At 35.1% G+C, this 23272-nt stretch overlaps 1 protein-coding gene across 1 annotated transcript; it reads right to left on the bottom strand.

Moving 5' to 3' along the window:
• Nucleotides 1-308: 308 nt before the first annotated feature.
• On the bottom strand, nucleotides 309-22805 carry LOC136246507 (latrophilin-like protein LAT-2). The gene is made up of 19 exons (XM_066037985.1): nucleotides 22727-22805; nucleotides 17313-17448; nucleotides 17134-17256; nucleotides 15470-15539; nucleotides 15207-15413; nucleotides 13471-13573; nucleotides 12622-12689; nucleotides 12167-12293; nucleotides 10850-10941; nucleotides 9652-9763; nucleotides 8102-8258; nucleotides 7959-8043; nucleotides 6135-6201; nucleotides 5979-6082; nucleotides 4945-5074; nucleotides 4547-4588; nucleotides 4060-4131; nucleotides 1411-1480; nucleotides 309-551 (listed from the first exon to the last, which is right to left on the bottom strand). Exons 2-19 carry the CDS (start codon nucleotides 17446-17448, stop codon nucleotides 484-486), a joined length of 1833 nt encoding a protein of 610 aa, XP_065894057.1. The 5' UTR covers nucleotides 22727-22805; the 3' UTR covers nucleotides 309-483.
• Nucleotides 22806-23272: the final 467 nt, after the last annotated feature.

Here is a 23272-nt window from a genome sequence, read left to right as displayed (position 1 = left end):
TCCTAGAGCACCCCTGGGGAGTACTACAACTCCCTTCAAAGGAGTTTAATTTACACAGCAGTTAGAACTCCCCCAAAGGTGATTGGATTACACCCTATTTTTAACAGTGTAATCGGCGGGTCCCTAAAGATATGGCATACAAAGTTGTAACAGAAAAGATACATTGGTAACAGCATAATACAGTACAGTAGCTACTGTTAAATATAACAAACTATTCCTATGACTTATTCTAAATAATATTTTTCTAACTTTGACAATACTTAAGATATTTTAGCAATAGCCATTCAACATAATAGCAACTGATTCAATGCTGTCTAGTTTAAACCAAACATACGTATACATGACATAATCAATTTGTTTTGTATAATAATATAGCTAACCACTAATAATACATCAGGTATTACAACTCCATGATCATATAGAATGCATTAACTATAACTAGTATAGAGTAATGTATACTGTATAATACAACATCTAAATGTTTCAAGGAGACTTGTCATCTAACTCTTCTTTAGTCAGTTGAGTTACTGAGAAGGGGTTCAGTGCAATTCCTATGTGTAAACAACAATAATACAGCGTGAGACATGACTAAATATAGCAGGGCCACTCTAGTAATGGTAGTACTACAAAAATGATTGTCTTTCTGTTTAATAATTTTTCCAGTAAATTATTTATTTACTATTTGCTTTACAGCATACATACAAGATATGTACAGTATAATCACTAGTAGTCCTTAAAATCTAGTGTATGCTGAAGGTCCACTGGAATCCAGTGCCAGTGGCCAGGAGTACGTAGTTAAATAGATCAGTTGTATTATGTAGTTACTTATATTATATAAAACTCATTTAGAGCAAGGGTTACATATGATCAAAGTTGGGAGGTTTGGGGGACTTCTTACAGTTACTACAGGGAAAGATAAAACAAAAAGTGCATGTGTTGTCAGGATCAAAACTCTGTTCAAAATGATTCCAAAGAAAATTTGTAAGTTTGTACTTGATAGTAGGTAGATTAAGATTGTAATTTATTATCAGTAAAACATTCCATATACAAGAGTCTGCCGAAATAAAAGTTGCTGCAGGAAACATTGGTATTTCTTCTGTGTTGCAGTTTATAACTAGATTCTAATCATTTGTTTCCCGAAATGAATTTAACACATAGTCCTTAGAAGGTAATGGAATGTTGACATCCCTAAACTTTGAACATCACCCTCACAATTCCTTTTCAGTGACTTGGAATACAACTACTGAAACTTGCATCAGTTGCATAAATAAACATCAATATTATTGTTCATTGCAAGAGTTCATTACTTGTATTATGAACTCTTGTTCATTGGTATACCATGCAGTTTGACAACCTTGTTGTGTAGAAGTACAGCAAGCAATTGATGATATATATATATATATCTCTTACCATGCTGTAAAGTTGATGGTGGTGATGTAGAAGATGACAATGCTTGTTTGTTATCAAACATAATAACATCCTGTTGAATAAATTCAATACACATGTACACAGCAATAATTTTCATATAAAATGCTGCTTATAATAAACACATATGTATGGCTATTAATGAAGACTTTGTACAGCACACACTGGATGCAAAGCTAAAATGTGACTGGATTTGCGAAAAGGTACCTTTTCACACATTTGACATACCAGCAAACAAAATGTCATAACTGTTGACTCCTTGCACTGATTGACTTTCTGTTTGTATCAAAATGTAACCAACTAATGTAGGCATATTCAAGGAAAATTGCAGACACATGCTTGCAATGATACAAATGTTACAACGTTTGGAAGTTGAAAAAATGGGTCAAATTTTATGTGTGAAAAAGGTACCTTTTCGCAAATCCGGTCACAAATATTCTCTGAAGGATGACCTTATGGTATTTCAACCATTAACAATAATTTCATTGCTTATGTACTGTTACAAGTCTTATATCAACTTTGAAGCATTATTGCGCTGTTCTCTTAATAAGCTTAACATGTACTATAACAATTTTATCCCATTAACACTCTAAGCATTTATTGATACTCACAGTAGCGAATCGTGAGGCTAGGAAAATAACAGGTTCATACCTCACAATAATAAGTACATGTATGAGCCACTAAGGATACAGCGAGTTATTTAATTGGTACAGTCATTCTGCAATCCTCACCATCCATGATTCATGTGTATTATGAGATTTACCCTTTTATACCTCTGAGCTCAGAGGCGGATCCAGGAGTTGGCAAGGGGAGGGGCACAAACAGGCTAAGTTGTAACTACTGTAGGTGGATGGAGAGAGCCAGGGTCTCTGGTTAGATGCTGAAGAGCAAAAAATAACCTCTTAGTAGTGTCTCGCTGTTGATTTTGGCCTTTGCAGATAGTAATGGTTTCTTAAAAGGGCTCTAAATGTCTTAAATAATAATAGCAGTAGCAGCAGCAGCAGCAGGACGATAATTATTTGTGACTGGGCCTGCGATAATAGGGCATGTGGGCACATGATTTTTACCTACTTTTTCACACTTTCATCACACATAACATTTTGTACCATTATGCTATGACATTGCAATTTTCTGCTCTTAGTAAGTATTTAATTGGCATCATAATGCAAGTTACAGAATGGAAATATATGTTTCCAGCACTGAGATATGAGCTGTAGAGTGATAGGGTGTAGTTTGTGCCCACATGCCCTGTTTTCGCAGGCCCAGTCACATTTTTAGAGGTACTTAGTATGCAGGAAGGTGCTGGGTGACAATTTCACAGCTAGTAACAGCTAGCTTGACTTTGGTTCACTTTAAATTAGCAATAAATGCTAGTAAAACATCTTGCTTTCATGAGTTTTATAAACTGATCTTGGCCTAACAAAGGTTAGTATTTAATCAGAAGTAGTTAGTAGAGTGGCTCCTCCACAAGGTGGGGGGGGGATTTGACCCAAATTCCCCATCTTAGATCTGCCATTGGAGCTTATGGACGTACAACAAACTTTTGAGTTGATATCAGAAACAAACATAGTTGTATCCATACTAAGTCACTCACATACACCCTATACATAGCTACTCTCTCTTTTAAATGAACGTGATGACAATGGATAAAAAAACAGCAGCTGGAACTAGTATTAATAGAATGTGTATTATTTTCACTGATCCACTCCAATTTAAACCTAAAATAGTTCTCAAATCTATTTTACCAACAAAATACCATTGCTGAATTCAAGTAACTCAACAATGTGACTCTAATATATTTGGTCAAGTGCACATGAAGGCCAGCTTTGTTTACATAAATTGATTCTTAGTTTTGTAGATATTCATCATGAAAGAGATGGGAAGTTATGTGGTATCAAACTTTGATAATTGGAAAGGCTATACGACTTGAACTTAGATCATGGTGTTATACAGTATGGTTAACATTAAAATTGAAAAGTGTGTAAACATTTAATCTGAGTAACTATTAGTGTGTTATACTGGTCTATGAGAGTATCTTAACCTCTTATGATTTTTATGACTAATCTACAATTTTGTTGTCCAATGTCATCACATGCATGATGTTATAAAAACTGGACTAGAACATAATTCCAGGATAAGAATAGAAGTCATTGCATTTGTCATTGGATACCAGCATTATTGTGTAAATAACACTCTACTACAAAAATTGATTATTGTTTCATGCAGTGATGATAAGACAAAGTTACCACATAAGTTACAGAAACTATTATTTGTAAATTCACAGTGATACTGTACCTTGGTGATTAGTAGGCCTGACTCAAAATTTTTCCTAACATGCTCTTCAGTGTTCTCATTATGCTTCCATTATGATCATGTCAACGACATTTCTTTCAGATATCTTGGAACATTTTGATCAGTGAATGCTCTGTTAGAGTATTTCACTACAAAGTGACTGTTTAATGTCTGCATCAATCTATGGAGCTATGTACAATGTGTTTGAGTGCTCTATTGCAGTTAGCACTTTTCATTGGCTGCTCATATGCTAGCATTATGTTGCCATACCAATCAAGCCTGTTTTGCTTTTTGTTATACTGGCATAATTGCCTAGTATTTAGTGTTACAACAGTTACCTACCTTAGGTGTTGCAAAAGTGCTACTCGTCAATGCTGTCACTCGCTCCCAGCCTTTCTTGTAACATGTGGCAATCTATAATTACATGTAAATTAGGCCACTCCAAATAAATTCTCTGTTTCCCATCTACTATCTGCATCTGGTTACTGTCACCTTCATTTTTACGTATTCTTCATTCTTGCATACTATAAAAGCTCAGTAAAAGCCATCTTGCAATAGTGTCATTTCACGTGTCAGCCATGTTATCAAATCGGCACAAATTCATGTTTGTGTTGTTTTTGCAACTTATAAATGAAGGTCTAACCTTAGGCATGTTTTTATGCAGCTTTTGGTGGCTGCATGTGCCAGGAAACTAATGGCTTGAAAAGCTGCCAATTGTATAATGGAATAATGGCCCGGGCACATAAAAATATGTCTGAGTCTAGGATGGGAAACAGAGAGTTTATTTTGAGTGACCTTACAAGATTGAAAAACCATATGCATTTCATACCTCTTGATTCCTCAGTACACGGAAGTAGAATATCGCTACACCCTAAACCAACACAATAATTATTAGCATCATCACAAGCTTTAGTACTATAATTATACTGTATAGACAAAATTAATGTAACATAGATGAAAAAGTATGGGGAAATTCAGAGGAAATGTTTCGTAGCTACGTATGTATTTTTCATAGCCTACAATATTCATTTGCATTTGGTTGCATTGTTATGAAGAACAGTTTGGTAGCTGTAGTGTAATCTGCAAATTTTAAAGCATTTGTGATATCAAAAAGTATTAAGTGTGTATAAAGTGTGCAATAATATTATGTTGTATTATGTTTTGTTTCAAATCTCAAATTTCATTGTATTTTGTCTGTGCAACACAGACAAATACACTGTACTATACCTGTAAGGAATTCAATATAGTAAATATCCAGGCCAGTGGTTCAGAATCACTATCAAATAGGAACAGTAATCCCAATATCCAAGTACCTCCAAGTAAGGGTAGGAGGGCCAGAATACTGATCAGAACAGTTCTGTATGAGGTTAGAAAATTTGTAAACAAAGAAGTTGTAGTTTCTGTATGCATTGTTAGACTTTGCAGTTTTAAAAATGTTTGTAAGTATTGTATTGGCCTAACGCTTATTATAACTGCTGATATCATGAAAAAAATCCATTTTTGTTAATGTGCATTGTGTTCTGTGGTAGAATACTGATTTGGGAAGCACGAAGTCTTGTATTGTTAATGTTTGTAGTATAGTTCCTACATTATGCATGTCTAAGTTCTACCCAAATTGCACATTAGAAATTTCAAGATATTAATGGTTTTAAAGAATTCTAATCAGCATATTATTAACTTGCCAAGGATAGTAAGTACATTCAAGTATGAAATTTACACAAGTCAGAGATGCATCAATCTATTACCTTTCAGACCACTTCCAGTAGTTGTAGCGGCTTGTAGAGCTTCCTACCAAATACGTAAGATAGAAAATCTGAACAGTTTGATGAGCGAAGTAGCATCACAAGTGGTGTAGGATGGCGGTGGTGGTGGGGTGGCAAGAGATAGACTTAAAAATGGATACAGACCACAACCAAAGTTCAGACACAAGATTACAGGGCTGTGTTGACTTCTTAGAGGCTGATGTACAGCAACATCAACAGAAAAAAAGGTTTGGCCAACGATATTAGGCCATCCACCACTAAACCGCTGATTCTTTCCAAGCCAGACCCTTCATAAGGCCAAAAACTGCCATTCGAGCTCTCCACACCAGTCAGAAAGGCGTCTATAAAACCAGCCTCTATTACTTTATATAGTACCGAGGGTCAGAACTAGTAGTATGATAATGTAGTTATCACTGGTAGTGTTAGTTTGAGCTTGCCTGAAGTGCAATTTGGTTATAAAATCTGGTCACATATGTACGTGTGTATTATTCCCCATACCGAGCTATATCAAATTTACGCTTTTCATTGACTGTCAAGTTTTGGTGGTATTTCCTTGTTTTGTAGATGTTATATACTGAGACAGCCAAAAAGAAATAGTTGACCTGTATACAGATACACTTTAATATATCAACACATTTCATTACATCAGCTCACTATTATAATGGCAATCATTGGAGCAGTAAAGGCCCATATTGCTCCATCATCATCTGATATCCAACATCTAAGATTGATGAAATGTATCGTACAGTACTACATTATAGGTACCATGAAGGGTTGAACTTTTTTGTCCAAAATATCAACAAAATTGAAACTACATTATAGCTTCACATTTTCTTCCTGCCAAGTTGGTAGAATTGGTTAGACAAAATGAAGTCCAAAAATGCCTTCATAGCAACCCTAAATTCTTCTAACAAGTTTAATGAAATTTTATAATCGACTAACTGATTTTTTTAGGCAGTAAAAATTGGGGGGGGGGGGGGGGGGGGGGCATGGCCCCTCTACTTTTCTTGCAAGAAAGGATTGAGTTACTGTAATTGAAGGTGTAACCTGTCCAATAGAACAGTCGCTATTACTGTACATATATTACTTTCAAAAACTGCAATTGGCTACCTAATTCATTAGTAAATTGCAATAACTGGTTGAAATCATAAAGAATACTCTCTCAGAGCTTCTAAAATAAGAAAATTTTCCTAGGCCTAAGCCCCCAGTTCCCATAAATAACATTCGTATCTGTTGTATACTTCAAACTTGATTGTGTAAAATTGATTTGTCAAAGTTAACCTGCTCACTCTTTTGCTTGCTCCACTGCCCCTGACCTGTATAACTGATGTCTTCAGCCAAGAGCAATAAGTAACACTACAGGCTTGCAATTGATTGTTTATAGCTTTTTGTCAGCTGCAGCAGCAACAATGCATGCATCATGGAATACTTTAGTGTCACATTTCTGTTGTAGGTGTTTTTGAGGTAAAATGCATGGTGGCTTCACTGCTGGCTAACACAAGAATTATCTAATTTCCTTGGTCAATGGTTTGATTGTAGAGACACTGTATAACAGGTAATACTTAACTGAAAATGAAGCAAACTGGCCACAGTAATTGATAATAGGGGTGCAAGTTTAGGCACGATTTCTGCAGTGACTGGAGTGATTACAGAGGCACATTCTGTTTTATTATTAAGGTGCCTGGCCGATGTTTTTTTCCTTATTGATCCAGTACAGTGTATGTGTTGGTTCACCAGTTTTAAATGTGACCGGATTTGCAAAAAGGGGTCTTCCACACATCCAATTCTATGAACTTGGAATACCATAACTTTGTGTTCGAGAAGGACACAAACCTGAACTTTTCTCCATCCAATAACCTATGTTGGTACTCACTACTCTCCACATCTCAAGTCAATAACATTTTCCAATCTGAAGTTATGAATTATCAAAGTTCGTAAATTGGATGTGTGTGGAATACCCCTTTTCACAAATCCGGTCACAAATCATGTTATTAAAAAGTAAACAAACAAACATAAGGAAAATTTGAAATTTCAGTAGGGATCATACAAGAAGCAATGAGGTTATCTACACCTACGTATCAACAATACTAGTGGACATTAATCCTACTTCAGTTATTCTACACTACTGACATGCTGTATATGGTTGAAAAATTTACTATCAGGTGCAGATGACCTCCCTTGGTTTATTGTACAATCCCTACTCAAGAGTAGACTTTTAAATCTTGTGCTACTTGCATACACAGACACTTCAGTATCATTACTTTCTGCACAAAACACAACAACTCTCAGCAGATAGTATTATGTGAATGGTCACAATAATGATGATAATTATTGCAACAATGCAATGCTCATCTGATTCTAATCAAAATTTGAACAGAATTTTGCTTTTGACCCCCTTTTTAACACAATAAATTTCAGAAGTTGGATAATACTTCTTGCACTCTATGAGAACTGTATGATGCATCTAGACAAACTTACGCCCATCTTTCATTATCATCATCATATAATCCATAATGATCATGTGATACTCCAGCAGATACTATCACTATTGGTATGGGAAGACCTGTAGATAACAAATGAGTAGTGACTTCTAGTACATTACAAGTGTAGTACAATCTTACCCCAACCAACTATTAGATAGAATAACAGTTTTTGTAAGAATCCCTTGTAGAATGGTGCCACAAACATTGCAAAGACCATCATTCCTTCACACAGTGACCAAGAAAATACAGCCAGGAATAAGTAATGTAATAGAGACGTGACAAATATACAGCCAGGCTAGAAGAATAAAGAAAAAACCACACTTGATATACGGCAGTAATACTCAGTACTAAAATAGAACACTACGTATGCAAGAACCTATTTTAAAATTGTCACCCTTGAGGAAAATTTGGGTCTTAGTAAGAAGCCAGTTATATTAGCTATAAACATGTCAGTGAGGGATTCAAAGTTGTCTTTTTTGGAGAGGTGGTAGTACAGAGACATGCTATCATAATTGTGACTGGGCCTGATAAAACAGGGAATGTGGGCACAAACTACACCCTGTCACACTAAAGGTCATATCGCAGTACTGGAACAGCATATTTGCATTCTGTAACTTGCATCAGAATGCCAATTAAATGCTTACTAAGTGGTAAAAAGTTCATTGCTATAGCATATTGGTATATGTTATGTGATTCAAGGAATTTTGAAAAAGTCGACAAAAATCATGTGTCCACAATGACTCCACATGCCCTGTTTTTGCAGGCCCAGTTACATTTTACAAAATTTCAGCATTATATTTTTCAAATTCTATATAATATACACCCTATGCATGTGTACTATAATACACATTAACAATACACTCAATAATATTATTATGATTAATACACTATCCACTAGGGATCAGGAACAGTCTATTTTTTCTTCCTATTCTTCTTTTGAGCAACTGTTTCCTACATATATATGCAAACTATTTCAGGGGCTTCTCTAAAGTGTGGTATAACAGTGAAACATCACTCTATTTGCTCAAAATTCTTTTGATGTAGTGAAATGAATTTATAAAATAAAGAAATTAATTTTGATGTGGTAGTGAATTGATAGTATTATCATTGCTCTACTTTATTTTGCTAGTGGCATTCTACCATTATTAACAAACGTTCTACCATTCCACTACTATTACACTTACTACTATTATAATTTGCAGTGACTGTTTTATTAGAGTAAATGGAACTAATGACTACTGTATTAGAGTATTGCAATCTTTAGTGATGCAAAATTCTGAAGGAGAGGCAAAACGGCACATTTATTGATCTTTTTATTGAATTAACGAACTTAATTTGATGTGTTATTATCCATTTTGCTTTTGTTCTGCCATTTATTTTTCTTGATTTTTTACTTTTATGCGAGAATTTTGCTCTTTGTATTTGTCTGCCTACTACTGTAATCTGCTTTGTTTGCACGAATAAAAATTCATGATAAAATTTTTCGTGTAAAAGTATTTTCGTATGATTGACATAAATGATCACTGTATTTGAGTAGTTTGGGAAAATTTTCGTGTAATAAACTCATAAAATTTTACATATGAAAAATATTTTACAACAAAAAAACACCAAAATATGGTATATAAAATATTTTTTTTCAGATTTGATGCATCCTGACTACTCATAAACACACATACAGAATCACTTACTCTGTTATTTGTGGCAGTTTCTACTCCACTTACAAATGTAATTAATGCAAGCAGAAGAGCAATGGAGAGGTTTAGATGTACCAAATGTTGTTTTCCTTTAAATGCTCTTTTTCTAAATCAATACACATGTAACAAAATAAACTAACAATACCACTTAAAGGTATAAAATTCATACAGTATTTACAAACAATTATGTTAGGCAGGATTAAAATTTGGAGTATTTTTATAACATTTTTATAACTATTATATTATAACTAGTAATAATATTAACCTTTAGTTGTTTTTTGCATGCACAGTTCAATTATAAATCTTAGTATACGTAATGTATATAATATGCTGTAGAAACTAGATATCTAGCTACTGTAAAATTAATTTTATTTATCCTGACATTTAAATTGAATGTATAACCATCTCTTTGGCCCTGAACGCTACTATAGTGGCTTTCATCCTTAATAACAAAATTTGTTTTATGTAAAATATGTGCTTTTACACTGAAAACTTGTGCTACTAATCCCTGTATGGACCAAGTATTCCTCTGTGATTAGCATTGAACTACTATACTCGATGAACAGATCTTCAATATCATATAATTTTTAATAACCCTTCTTTATTTCTTCCAGTGAGACAAGTATTATCATCGTAAATATCATTTTAATAGGATCAAATTTTTTCCAATGCAGATTCACCTTATAACATGTTCAATCATGCTACAACATTCGGATAGATCTTAAGAAAATGGCCATTAACTGCAGAGTAACATAACCATTTATGCATTAGACATTCCATTTACGAGATTTACTGTAAGCCTTTGAACACATGGGTGTTATGAGAGCCACTATAATAGTGGTGTTCACATTTAACAAAACACTTTTTTATTAACTTTGAGGCCAAAGTTAAATAATGGTAAATCTAGTGTATGTTTGTATTTACACAAATAGATAATTTATCTAAATTACACACTTAATAAAAATCTATTACAGCATTGCCTCAGAACATTGCATAGTTTAAATAAAATAGTCCCACGTAGCAACAAATACCACACATTGTATCACACCATTTTTGCCAGGATAATTATTATGTAGTGATCACTCAACATCCATAAGAGCACATATTATTATTGAGATTAATTACACACATATTATTGCACTGTTGTGTGCACACAACCTTTATAATTATATTTGTATACAGTACCACTAACCTCCATACTATTATAGTAGTGATGGTCACTATTAGACACACAATAGATATACCACATCCAATATAGCTGACTATACGAAGTGATAGGGATCCCTAGGATACACACAGCATTATCAACACATCTACTGTATATAGTGTAACAGTACATAACATACATAATAATGTGTGGTTTGAAATTGCATTAGCACTACAATCATTGAAATGTAACAATGAGAATTCATTTAGACAAACAATAGTAGTTTAATTTACCACCAGAGTACATCTTCTCTACATTAAAGGTAAGCAATGTTCAATGTGCCAATCTGTGTGTAAAGTGATTTATTTACATTTTCACAGTGTACAGGGCCATTTATGTCTTTGAAATACTGGGAAGTTAAGCGATTACATTGTCAATGCTACATACAAACTTAAGCCTTCATTATTAATAGGTGCTGCTGTTGTAGAGGTCAATGTAGTTCCATTAAATTAATGTAAGTTTACCAAACTGAACAGATGTTTAAAACCCTCTCACCACCACATTTCATTTATAAATACTCATGGAATTTTTCAGCACTCTGTAACTTCAGTTAAGCATTTTAGTAGTCCCTACACTTATCCTGTAGTGGTCACGCCTTAAGTGAATGGGAACAGGGATAACTGGTCCCTCACTCACTATCATGGGTAAAATGATGTCATTGTACAGTTTTGGAAGGTCGATAACAACCATTGTAGACAATTTTTTGAAGTGAAAATCTAATAAAGTGAAACAATAATAAGGACAGAGAATTTATACATTGTACATGTAGGTTGGAGTGGCATGTTCCTACTTTCAGATGTATCGGACCAGTGACCTTGTGGCAATATACGCATGCACACTTGTTCAAATTCCTGAAAATCAGACTTTGAGATAATCACTTCAACTGTAAACAGGATAGTGTAGTGAAATTTTACATTAAGGTTTTGCTTAGGCTGATTTTCAAATTTTGATATTATATAATGGCTTTGTGGTTGCATGCTGTTGTGTAAACAACAGCTTGATAATCAAATTCCTTATTCTACAGCAACTAATTTGATTATGTAGTTTTATAGGATTATATGGTATGGTTTTTAAGCTAAATCATTTTAGATCACTAGATTGAAGCCTCTACAAATTTGGTGGTGAGACTGTTTATGTATTTTTAATAGCTTCCAATTAAAAGATTTTCTATAGCTAAGCAATTTTAGTTTAATAACCTGCAAGCTCCCAATCTTACAAACGACACACAACATAAGGCTCTTACCACATTTACTGTACATTTATAAAATCGATAAATCTCTATAAAGACAACCAGGACCTTACTTCACTTCCCCCAGCACTAACAAGTACAGCAAAACTAGTTAGATGTGTAGTATTACACAATACAGGTAGACCTGGACTACTATCCTGTATGATACCATCAGTAGACCATCCTCCGACTGTTTGACCACTATGATAGAGAGCCAGAATTAACTAAAATAATAATCTAATCAACATTGCATTAATGCAATGCATTTGCAGCACTGTTTAGATATTACAGCAGTTAAAAGTATACAGGTAAAATCTTATGCTTTAGCCAAACAAGTTTGAGTGCTTAGTTGCATGGCTTTGTAATACAAGTCACTACAATGCATTATATCCAGTTCTCCTGTGATGTGGATATGTGTAGCTTGCATCTACATGCCCATTTTGCAGGCCTGGACTGACATAAATGCATTAAAATACTGAATGTATAATTACATTTACACATATAAGTGAAGATTGCATTGTTAACTTACTTGACAGTTCGAAGGTTGTAATCCCAAAATGCACATTGAAAACTGGTGAATGTACTGCTATTGAGAAACTGAAATACAAATAAACAATACCACACAAGCTCAGTAAATTGACTATGTGAATGAAGTTAGCTATTAGGTAAACAATGCAAAATTAATGGGTATCAGTAAGTATCTTCAAATACTTGTATGTGACAGCTAACTCTATGAATTATTGGTTGTTATCACTGTAACAGTATTATTTAAATCTGCAAAATGTACGGATTTGGTTATGTACTGTATAAATTATGCACAAACATTTCTAAAAAATAGCTATTAAAAGGGCAATGCATCACAAATATATTTTTTTTGTTGTGAAGCCATTCAAGATTGAATAAACACAATTATTTTGTGTACAATTAATCACATGTGTGTCAGTGGGTGGGAGAACAATCTTAAAACTATCCACAGAATTTATTCTATCACTGTAAAAGAAATAAACAAGCAGCTGGGGAGTAATTGATACTAGACAACAACTTGAACTGTGTTTACGTATCACAACCAGGTGGGTTGTAACAGCAATGTTATTGTATTAAGTGAGGCGCTTCATTTTGAACAAGATAATCACCCCATCTACTACAGTATAATGTATTGCCTTTGTTAAAATGTTATACAGCCCAGGGGCCATTCTACGCTAGCTCGCTTGGCTTACAATCATCGTACTAGGACAGATATACAAAGACTATCACTCTAATGGCACACACGTTCCTCAACAATGATGTGGTTTGTTTATATACAATTACATCATAAACTTGAATAGCTTCACATATTATAAACAATTCACAATGCATTTCCCTTTAACCTCAATCTTACATTATCAAATCTCAACAATACAGTACTATTGGGTGGTAGTTCTATCATTTCATCTGAGATCTGAGTGGATAAGATCATACTAGCAGCAAAAGTGTCACTGTCACTAGATAGGAAAGATCAACCAAGTATATTATATTTCATACTTCTTACATGTCATTATAGATTACTATTGCATCTTTAGTACTGTGATTGATACAAAATCTTAATCATCATTCACAATTTATGATAACTACACACATGCTGACAGGGCCGCCCAGAGAAATTAAGGATGCCAGGGCAAATAGTTAAAGTGGGGCCCCAGGGACAAGGAAGGTCTGAACTCAAAGACCAAAAAATTTCTTATTTACAACTGCATACATAGTTACTGTAGCTACACGGCTCCTGATGAATATGGTGACTGCTGTATTTTAGAGTATCTAGATCTTGACTGTTCTATTAGAGTATATTGATCTTTTAACAAGTATTCAAGGAGCCCTTAATGGGGCCCCCTGGGGCCCCTTTCATACTGGGACAAGAGAAAATTCCCCAGTTGCCTCCCACCCCCCCCCCCCCCCCACCTACTCTTCTAGGAAACCTTCATGGGTGATACCAAATTAGCCACTATCATCCTTGTCTACATTTTAAGGCTACAAATACAATATGTGACTGCATATAGTAAAAATTGAAGATCAAAGACGCTTAATTTTTGAAGAAAAACTAATTTTAATCACTGATTACAACCACGTGAAACAGATATAGGGTACACAATGAACACTAGTTCCATGACAAAGGATTGAACATAACTTGATAATATTAAAAAGCTTTTATAAATATACATGTAGCATACAGGATTTAAAATCTAAACATATTCAAAATGTGCATAAGCTTCCATTTTTACTCTATGCAGTCACACACATATATATATATATATATATAAATGCAATTTTCAACTAGAGTAGGGACCATAGTACATTGATAAAAAGGACTGAAACAAATTGGATTAGTCCATGATATTAAATCGCAGTAAAACAATAAGAAGTATTATATGTGACCCAGTCTTGGAAAACTGGTTTGTCACCTATTTAAAAGTATTGAGAAATGCCGATTTTAAGTATTTAATGTGTTGCAGCTCACCAATGTTTGAAGCTATGTGTACCAAATTTTCACACATTTTACACCAATTCCTTACCTTCCAAAGCATTCACTGTGCAAGTAGCCAGCAACTAAGTTTCCGCCATTTTAAATAGTTTTTAAACCAAGGTTGACTGTATCAGATGAGATCCAAAAGGGGTGGGAGGTGGGGCACAATGTTGTTCAAAAATTGAAAAGGAAGGCATAGGGGCCAAGTTTTGGACCATTCAGGTCTCAAAATTGGCTAAAATGAAAGTAAATTCACAGCAGAGGTACTTATTCAACACCACATAGCTGTACAGCCATGCACAGCCATCTCCAGGCTTACCAGAGCCCCATTAAGGCCCCATACTGCACGTACGGATTGCCACTGGGCTTGGGAAAAGCAGACAGCTAAACCACATCACTCAAATCTAGCTGATTTTCATTGTGGAATTAGATAGTTTATTCATGCAGCTTTGTGTCCTAAAAAATCAAATCTGCTGACGTGGGTGATAAAACCTTTTTCCCAAGACTGGGTAACATATTACATCAGCCCTGACAAATTAATGCTGACTAAAATTATAATTCTATAGATGATATCATCCTTTGTAAGGGCACTAATTTAGGTCTGCTTAATTGTTAACTTTGTCAAATTCTTTTCTATGTTAATTTTCATATGCAACATTAGAATAGCCATGTCCAGTCCAGATAACTCCATTATTTCAAGGAAAACATCATTAAGGAAACCACTTTGTGACATTTCCCTTCCATTATTACAACTTTCTCTGTGTGCATCATCATCTCCACTTTCACACCTCAATATTGCTGATAATATCAATGTGTATTTTATGCTTTAATGTATAATGTGTGATTGTGAATACTATGGCATACAATATTATTAGCTTACCTCAGTGACTCATCCACAAGATAACGCTGCAAATTATTGGCAACAAAACTTACAACTGGTTCAATATCATCTACAATGAAAGTGGGTAACATGGTACAGTTAGAATCTTCTAGGCCCTCAAAACAACATAATGCTCCAAACAGAACTTTTTGTGATGATGAAAACCTTTACAGAGGAATTGTAGTCTATATCTATTAGCATTAGAAGTACTAGTATATAGTGGGTGCAACCCCAAAAGACACTTTCAGCTAGCAGGGATGGTGGAGAAGGGGGCAAGGGGGGCTGTAACCCTGTCAAAAATGTTATGGAGGCTTAGCCCTCCCTAAAATTATCTATAGCTGTTATTGAGAGCCTAGCTCAATAGCATCAATAATTTGAAATACTCTTATAGAGCATTCAAGATCAAGATACTCTAATAGAGCAGTCACAGTATTCTTGAGAGAAGCAGTGTAGCAAGCTACTTATGTATGTAGTTATAAATAAGGAGATATAGTTGCTGGAGGGCAGCTGTTGTCAGCAAGTAATCACCTTTGTTTGGGTAGTTGACTTACAACTCGGCCATGGCATAACCAAATGGACTCCAACCCCCCCCCCCCCCCCCCCCCAACCTTAAATAAAGGTGTCTCCACACCCTTGGCTAATGATTGAGAACTTCTCATGGCAGTATCATTAGTGAAATATGCCTGGCAGATGTCCATTGCATACCTTTAGTCCAGAACCTTGCAGACAGGCAAGCATACTAGCCAAAAAGTCATTCTGTTTATAGAATTTTTTTTTCTGTGTGCGATGACTTTCCCCTTCTCTTCCAGTCCTTCTGTTGTTCTCATTTTTAAAATGCAATATGAAACCATACTGAAGTGTTTATTTTATGTACTGATACATTTCTTACAGACACCACAGACTTATGTGGATAGTTTAGTTCACAAAATAACTGTATTTCTGAAAAAATACAAAAAAAACCCAAGTGTTGAGACCACAGACATTAACAATAATTTATTGCATGGGATAGTTAGCTAAATTGAAGACTCTAAATAGTTGGATGAAGCTATCCTAATAAATTTTGCAACCTACATGTCATACAGCAGTCAAGGTACATGTAAACTGCTTTTGTATACATACAATGCTATAGAGCTCTCTAATAAATAAAATACTATGGTGTAATAATCACAGAGACTAAGTTAAGATGATTATTACATCATTCCTGAGGAGTGTTTTTCCACTGAAAAATCCTATTAATGTATTAGTGTTTTAAACAACTGCCTATATAACTGGAATTTTGATAGAAACCCACATACCTTAATAGAACATTCAATACTGTAACAATACAATCATTCTACCATTCAGTTAACCAGTACTCTGTAATAAATAGGCTCTGGGAAAGGTGTAGCAATGTGACGTAATAAAACTAGAACTGGAGCCCAGATAATCTAAAATTCTAGTAACTCAATCTATCATCCTAAAGTACAGTCAGACCTGATGCATGGTGAAAGCCGAAAGACCTTGAGTCCTGGTATTCAAGAAAGGCTGGTTACAGCACTACATGTATGTCCAGTATATTATACAGCATGTACGTACGCCATTATAAATTATACTAAGGGGAAATTCGATAATGCATGATTTGCAAGTATTATGTCAATGAAACGTATACATTTCTTTTGTCAAACCTTCCACACTTCTTTGCTGTATGATGGCATCAGATGGTATAGTGACTTGTGTATCACTAGCTAGTGGAAACACTATATCACTTATCAACTCTGTTTCTACTGGTGGTAACTGAGCATTGAGAACTATATGTGAAATGGAAGCAGTCACACATAATCAATATTTTATATATATCACATACCAATGTTGTCTCTTTCTATTGTTATGTTAGTTTGGTTGGTGATGTTAGCAGAGACAGCAGCAATTAGGATGTCACCAATTGCTGCAGCTAAGTTTTCAATAATCTGTAGTAAATCTTCACCTACTGGTAATCGCATCTAACACAAAACAACACAATAAAACATTTCAAAATGCGCGCAGTTGTTCTGATCCAGTACACACATATACGTACCACTGGAAACAATAAAATCATTAAGTATGGTAGTACTTAATGGTAGGGATCGTCAAGGTTCACGATTTCCCACCAAAAAATTATGCACCAAAAGCAGACTTGTAAAACCATCTTGGCGATTCAGCAGTATTGTATTACAAAAGTGAAGCATGATTTCGCCTTCAAAACGGCACGAAATGCATCCTATGAGTTTCCACGAATTTTAAAAAAAATTCTATCTGATCGAATTTTCTAGTGACTGACTCCCTAACTGATGCCTTCAGCCAGGCCTAGCGGGAAGATGGCAACAGCTACAGTCGTACTTCTTGCATGAAAACGACTCGCTTTGCCTATAGATTAAACCTTTCCTACACCGATAGAAATACAATCCTTGCGCTAGGGTCTTACCTTTCATCGTTCTTTAATGTCGCCATCGTCCTGGATTCACTACAGGTAGTGTTAATAACTCCACAAAATGGCTTCAATGTACGGCGCCGTCCATTTCAATAAGAGTGCTCGCTAAATAGAGTAATCATAATCTTCGCGGTAAAATATTCGAATACACATGGTTGAAAGTTCGAAGTTGATTTTGAACAGGAAGAGCGAGCTGTTCACAATCGGGAAGCTTTGTACGTGTAAGTGAATATATTTAGCGACTTATATCTTTTGTTTCTGGCAAAGTTAACCGGCAAAATTAATATTGCTTGCGTTTGTAAACGCATTTCTTTGCTGTAAACAACGTATCTACCTCAAGTATTTGAGCGATATTAGAAATAATTCGTAGCAAAATAGCGTTAGCTAAGGGTATTGTGGTTATTATTGCTTTGTGTGTTTTCTCTGAGGCAATATTGGGTGCGGCAATGCCTTCGAAGGAAGCGGCGCGGAATAGTAGAAAGAAGGAGAATAACAGGGCATACTATGAAGCTCATACAGAGTCTATACTCTCAGAGAGAAAGGACAAGTACAGCAGTGAATGCCGATCACAGCGTCATGCTAATGAGTACTACAAAAATGTAACAGCGCCGCGTGAGAAATCAGCTGAAGCCACCAAAACATCATTTAACAAAGATTTGGCAAAGTCTCGCATTGAGTCAGCGGAAAGGCAAAGGGAATACTACCATCAAGACTTGGAAAAGTCTCGCACTGAAGTTGCAAAAAAGAAAAGGGAACACTACCATCAAGACTTGGAAAAGTCTTGTGTGGATTCTGCAGAGAGCACTAAAGAACATTACCGCAAGGATGTTGCCAAATCCTGTGCTGCTACTAGATCCTCAACCAGCAAGTACTACTTTTCTAATATTGAGAAACTGTGCAAAGAATCTAAACACAGGTAATGTTGTCTACAACATAGCTAGCAAACCATGGACATTGAAGAAATAGTAACTTTAGTGTCCTGTGTAATAGAAACTGCATGCACATAAAAGATAAGATTCATGCAATGTTTGTAAAAAGTACACAAACAAGTGGAACAAAAAATTAGGAATTTTCAATATGAGTAGGGATCAAAGTAATAAAAAGTACTGAAACAAGAGAGATTATCTACCACCTGAAGTCATGCTAGTACACACGTAATCCCTACTTCAGTGCCATTATATCTTAAATCTTGGCAACTGAAGTAGCGATTACGTGTGTACTAGCATGACTTCAGGTGGTAGATAATCTCTCTTGTTTCAGTACTTTTTATTACTTTGATCCCTACTCATATTGAAAATTCCTAATTTTTTGTTCCACTTGTAGCATTAATATTTGCCATATAAATATATAATATATATTTGTAAAATATGAAGTATGAGATAGAGTCAATGGATTGAAACTTTTAAATTACTATATAGTAGTAGTAAGTGAATCCAAAAGGGGATGCAGGGGCGAATGTCTCCCTTCCCCCTCCCTCCATATACAAACATTTAATACCCAGTGAAATACTCTAACAGAACAGCCACAGCATAAGTATAACATTGTTAAGTACCCTCCACACCTATTGCTGATAATGAAAAGTTGTATCTGCAGCACCATCCCACGGGCACACTTACATAATCTGTTTGGATTTTTTTTTTACAAATGAAATCCAATGGTTCTTTGCATATGAAAATATATTTAGAGCACTACTTGTAAATATGTGACCAGATTTTACAAAGCCAATCAAAATTGCACATCAGGCAAAGTCAAACTAACACCACCAGTGGATAGCTACAGTATCGTACTAGTAGTTTTGACACTCAGTACCACTCAAACTACTCGAGGCTGGTTTCAACAGACGTCTTTTCTGGGGGTGTGTAGAGCTTGAATGGCGGTTTTAGGCCTTGTGAAGGACCTGGCTTGGCAAGAATGAGTGGTTTACTGGTAGACAGCCTGGCCATAGGTTTTTTTCTGTAGATTTTGCTACATATCAGTCACTAAGGAGCCAGCACAGCCCTGTAGCCAATCTCATCTCTGGACTCCAATCGTGGTCTGTCTCCATTTTGAGGTTTAACCCTTGCCCACCCCACCACCCTCCACCCCTTTCTGAGCACTCGTGATACTACTTTGCTCGTCCAACAGCTCAGATTTTCTATCGTATTTGGCGGGAAACTCTACAAGCAGCTACAAGTACTGGAAGTGGTCTGAAAGGTAACAGATTGATGCATCTTTAGTGTAAATGTCATACACGTGCTTGCTATCCCTGGAGAGTTATGCTGGCTTGAACTCTTTAAAACTGTTTATCTTGAAACTTCTAATGTGTGATTTGGATTGTTTTTCCAAAATCCAGTCACATTATTATATTTATACTCTTGGGCTGACTCCCATTTCATTTATACATACTACTCAGTGCACCCCTCCTTGCCAAACCCTGGATCTATCCCTGAGAAGAATAAAGTTCTAAATGTAATTAATATCACATTGAAAACCACAGAAAGTATTGAGTCTCTCAAATCTGACCACGATAAAATAGAGCTTCCTCCATACAGTATACGTACATAAGTTATGTGACAATGGCCGTGAGATTCAATGGAGATTGACAATTCAGCATTATGTGTGGACAATATTTTCAACAAATTCTATCACTATCCCTAACACCCTAAACACTTTTTTTGCTAGTTTGCATAGTCTAATGAACATACTGTAGGCTGATTTATATAAGAGGCACAGTAGAGTGGGCAGTCAAAGACAACCTGAGGACAAGTACAGTGTACGTTCATTCTAAGATTTTCCACTACGGAGAAACCAAGATAGTACTCTGTGATGCATAAATACAGGTGTATATAAGCCATTCAGTGTCAGGGTTTACATTTAGTAGAGCGGCTAAAAATCATTCACTTTTAGAAAAAAGTACCAAACTTGATACAACATTTACTTAAATACGGTGCCATTAAAATTACCAATCATATTACGCTCAAAGAACCTGAAAAATAAAACCAGTAGAGGATGTATGGGGAAGCCATAAAGTGCTCTGAGCTGGTTAAATACTGAATATACTGAAACTTTGCACCTGAGTAGACAAGCAAGGGATGCATGGTCATATCCAAAAGCTGATCGAGGGAGGTGTCCACCTGGGTCACTAGCTTATCATGTTAAGAAGCGCGGTATATGAAGCCATAGATGCACGATACATTATTTCTAATGGATCATACCTGTTACTTTTAACACTGAAATATTGTCTGCATTAGAAATGTTCTAAAACAGGTTTTTTTTCTGATTATATATACCTGTAAATTTGAGAAGCATTTATGCTATTTAAGCAAAGCGAAGATTTTGGATACACTTTTATGGTTTCCTGAGTAGCTAGAAATGGGTTCAAAACCTACTTTAAAAGTTTCAAAACAAGCCCTAAGGCTATGATTTTGATGTGGCACTGTATCTCAAATGGTTTAGTATACCTTACTCAACTTCCACAGAAAATTTTGTGCTTTTATCATAAAGTGAATGATTTCATCAAAATTTGTTGCTTATACGTTCTACTATATAGCCTGATACATGAGGCACACTCAGATTCTAACACTCTGATGCATATCCCATGAGAAAACTCTTAAGATTGAACTGAACTTGATTAAATTGGAAGATTCTTGTTGCAATTTATTTCAAAAGCATGTGGAAAATTTATATCATTTGATAGTGTATTATGTTCATTATTTAATTGTTCATAAAGTCAAATGATGTACAGTAGCATCATCAATAAACATTTAGTAACCAAGTGTTTGTTTAAGAGTATGTAACTGCTTTATTAGAGCCTCTTGATCTTGATACAATTCCTTCGCCCATTCACTATGTGGTAAATACTGAAGGGCAGCTATAGGGACCTGCCAATACACCTTTTCTTTTACCTATTACACTGTTTAGAAATATTCTAAAATTTTGCTTATTACACGCTCAAAATTATGCTCAACATTATGTCTCAGTCAGTGCCTATGTTTTGTTAGTAAATGCACACTTGTGGGTAAATAATGAGTGGCTGGCATAGAGACTATATAAATCATTGCTTGTCAAAATGCATTTCAGAGAAAAATTGATACACTCTAATAGAACAGTCAGCGGCTTGAGTGTTGAATTAGAATTTTCAGTGGTTTGCATTTTGACAAGCATTCTGCCAATTGCACTGTATACTAGCATTTTTCTCAATGCTTTAGGTCACTTATCATGCTGAACATCATGCCAGCATAATTTGCAGGCAGCTTTGTCTTCTATATTATTAACATAGGTGTGTGCCTGTAAACCACAACTGTATACATATACCAACAACATTTCATTAATCACTTTCCATAAAACATGTAGTAAAGTGAGCTGCTACTCACTTTAATTGAGTGTAAGTACAAATACACTGAGAAAATGTTGGCATTTTGAAATAGGTACAGTATATAGGAAGAGATACGTAGTGATCAAATAAGTTACACATGTACTAAAAGAAAAACGTAACATAAAAAGCTCCTTATCAAAAAGGTCCAGAATATAAGAAAAAAATTGAAACAAACTAATATAATATTCTGAAAGAGCTAACAAATACTGCAAGTTATTAATTTAAAAATAAAGTAGGGATTCAAGCAATAAAAAAAGTAGTGAAACAATGTTATATGAACGATGGTATCACAGCATAGCTCAGTGGGAAAATGCTGTAATACAATCATTCATCTCTTGTGTCACTGTTTTTTATTACTTCAATCCATTCATTTTAAATATATGAGTATAATTGCATATTATGTATTTTAAGCACTAGATCTACACCACAGCTGCAATTTGAACATGTACAAACATACATTTCCAGCTATTTCATATGACACAGCATTTGAAACATCCAGCAAGTTGTCAACAGTCGATGAAACATTCTAAAATATTCACACAGCACATAAACAGACAATAATATATCAATAATTATCATAGCAAACAGAAACTGAACAATGCTTCAAGAAATCATTACATAGCTAAGCACATTCAATGGGAGTTAATAAAATGCAGAATACGGAATAATGGAATTGCGGAATAACAGAACTCATCTTTTGCAGATTTTACAAATACAGTGTGCTTACTGTATATACTCTATAGTAGTTGTACTTTATTTACCTTGTAACAGCTCTGCATGGCACACCACGGTGATGGATAAACAACATCTGGACGAGCATTAAATAGGATGAGCACATAACCAATCATCCTAGAATGATCTACATTCACTAAACTTACTATATATACTTCTTAATTGATATTGCTAAAACCTAGTTCTACTCTTAGGTCAAACTAGCTGGCCTTCACGTGCATCCGACCGAATTTATTTGAGTCACACTATCAAGTTAGTGGAGTCCAGTGGT

Source organism: Dysidea avara, chromosome 2 (genome assembly GCF_963678975.1).
Source record: "Dysidea avara chromosome 2, odDysAvar1.4, whole genome shotgun sequence".
Taxonomy (NCBI): Eukaryota; Metazoa; Porifera; class Demospongiae; order Dictyoceratida; family Dysideidae; genus Dysidea; species Dysidea avara.
Note: the sequence above shows the minus strand (reverse complement) of the source record. Positions and strands in the feature narration are given on the sequence as shown.